At 34.6% G+C, this 2,287-nt stretch overlaps 1 protein-coding gene across 1 annotated transcript; it reads right to left on the reverse strand.

Moving 5' to 3' along the window:
• Positions 1 to 1,365: 1,365 nt before the first annotated feature.
• On the reverse strand, positions 1,366 to 2,065 carry LOC108473444 (protein BRICK 1). The gene is made up of 2 exons (XM_017775002.2): positions 1,780 to 2,065; positions 1,366 to 1,702 (listed from the first exon to the last, which is right to left on the reverse strand). The coding sequence occupies exons 1-2, from the start codon at positions 1,910 to 1,912 to the stop codon at positions 1,578 to 1,580; spliced, it is 258 nt and encodes an 85-aa protein (XP_017630491.1). The 5' UTR covers positions 1,913 to 2,065; the 3' UTR covers positions 1,366 to 1,577.
• Between the last annotated feature and the right edge of the window lie 222 nt (positions 2,066 to 2,287).

Below are 2,287 nucleotides of genomic sequence, written 5' to 3' on the forward strand. Positions count from 1 at the left end.
ATTGACAAACTATTATTCTTCGTTCTACTGCCTATCCCCATTCTGAGCCATATCTATTTCTTCCCTAGAAAGTTGTATGATTCATGTGTAATATGGTGATCAATTTATTTTAACTTCCAGGGGTATAAGGAAGCAACAGTGAAGTCGAGGGGTCACTACCAGATTCTCTTATCTCACTTCCTGGACTTAACTCCATTATAAGTCGTTTTTTACACAAGGTTCTATATTGTGCTGCCAAACTAGCTATTATCTGTTTCATATTATGAAGAAAAGTCTAGTAACTCAATTATCATGATATTTCTTCCCCAGATGCTAAGGATGCAATCCTCAACTTGAAAATGATCTCCATCTTGCTTGAAGAGCTTGAGACTAGCCATCAAGAACGAAACTAAAATACAATTTATGACTTCAGAAAACAATGGAGGCATTTAAAAGAACCTGTACTGACATTTTGCTCTGTGTGTGTCCTGGAAATCAAGTGATATTGCTGCGTATGGATCTACTGTAGCTATTGCTGCTATTGGAAACATTCTGGTTTGCCTTTACAGACAAAAACTAATGACTAGTAGAAAACGTAATGGAAACAATTCTCAAGGCAAAGAGTAATCCATTGTCATGAATTTAATATCAACTATCTGCATTCTGAGTTTTGTATAAAGGTTAGAAGTATTTTTCTAGCGTGTATAATGTTCTGACAAAGTGGATTGATTTACCTTACCTACTTGAAAATGCAGATGCGGTGTTGCCCACAACTAGTACAGAAGTCTATGAATCCAGGATACCTCAACTCAAGAATTTGAGAAAGTGGTAAAAAGTCTTTATTCACAAGTCGTCATCTTAGAATCCACCATTTATAGCCACAAGCAATATGTGTTAAAGCATATGCAAACTGATAACTGATTCAATCTATCTATAGCTAAACCACCTTATCTTGATTATGGAACAGTTCAGCAACTGATGACTTACCATGGTATAGAACTGACATTGCACTATGAATCCAGACTGATTGACTGAACACTCAACTGCAGGGGATATTAAAGCAATTGCCAACATAACATGTTTAAATTGACATCAATTAACATACAAGAGACCTTTCGAACATCTAAAATTTATAACCATTTTAAAGATGAATGAGCTGATGGCTAAAGGAGCCAAAAGAAAACATTTTAGTTATTCATTTAATAACTTTAAGCAGACTAACTAGCAAGTCACGCAAGAAGTAAAGTTTGAGTAAAGTAGATCCAAATTCAGATTAAGAAGATTTTACTTTTAAACACAACCATGCAGCTAATTGACAACTATTTTTTTCTAAGCAGCTGAAATATTGAAACAAGATTGACAAAAAATATACAATCAAGGAAAGGATGAATGAAAGAAAAATTCAACAGCAAGATGCTAATGTCTTACAAATATGACAGATTCGAAAGAAACGAAGAGCAAAAGTTCACTAATCGCCAAGGTTATTATATAGACAAAAAGAAAAAGAAGAAAACTTTGTTTTCCTACAACGTCGAAAACTAGGAGAGGAACAAAATCACGACAAAGATATGGAAACAAATACAACTTTTAAATATGAATCACGTACTGAAAAGAGAAGGGTTAGCGGAAGCAGTTCCAACTTGAACTTCAAGAAGCTCCAAACGACGTTCCAGGGTGTCCAGTTTCTCGTTCAAGGATGCTAATTTGCTCTTTGTTGTAGCCTCTAGAAGCAACCAAAAGAAAAATTAATAATTTTAAAAAGAAAATAGAAATTTGAGCTTGAAAATGAAAAAGAATTACCGAATTGGAGGAGAAATTCAAAGAGGCGACGAACATTCAGGGAAATGTGAGAGATGAATTCGCGATTCTCCCAATCGGCTTGGACTGCTATCCCTACGTTAACGGCGTTCGTTATCCCTCCTGCTCTTGCCATTTCTTCCCCTTTTTTCCCCTAAAGAGATGCCGATTTTTACAGATCTTCTTCGCCTCGCCTATTTCTGGCTTTTTCCTTTAAATTTCTTTTAAGAAAAATAATAATAAAATTGGTCCGGGTTGGTGGGTGGGTTGGTTTGGGTTAGTTGTGGTTTTATAATTGGCCATTTCACACTCGGAATTTATTCGCTTTTGTTTTGGCAAAAGAGAAACTAGAGCTATTAAATTGTGTAGATGTGAGAGCCAATCTCTTCATTAAAATAGGCTTAAATATAAAATTCATACTTCAACTTGTAAGTTTTTTTATTTTCATTGGTGTCTGAATTTTTTTTCATAAATTAAATCGGTATTTTTTTTATAACGTCGTTAAGTTAAA

This window comes from Gossypium arboreum, chromosome 11 (assembly GCF_025698485.1).
Source record: "Gossypium arboreum isolate Shixiya-1 chromosome 11, ASM2569848v2, whole genome shotgun sequence".
In the NCBI taxonomy this organism is placed as follows: Eukaryota; Viridiplantae; Streptophyta; class Magnoliopsida; order Malvales; family Malvaceae; genus Gossypium; species Gossypium arboreum.

What these genes read in the sequence shown, in the direction of transcription:
- LOC108473444 (XM_017775002.2), bottom strand. Translation starts at nt 1,912, where the DNA reads ATGGCAAGAGCAGGAGGGATAACGAACGCCGTTAACGTAGGGATAGCA. An exon ending in TGAATTTCTCCTCCAATTCG is followed by an intron (nt 1,703 to 1,779) that starts GTAATTCTTTTT and finishes GGTTGCTTCTAG; the next exon opens with AGGCTACAACAAAGAGCAAA.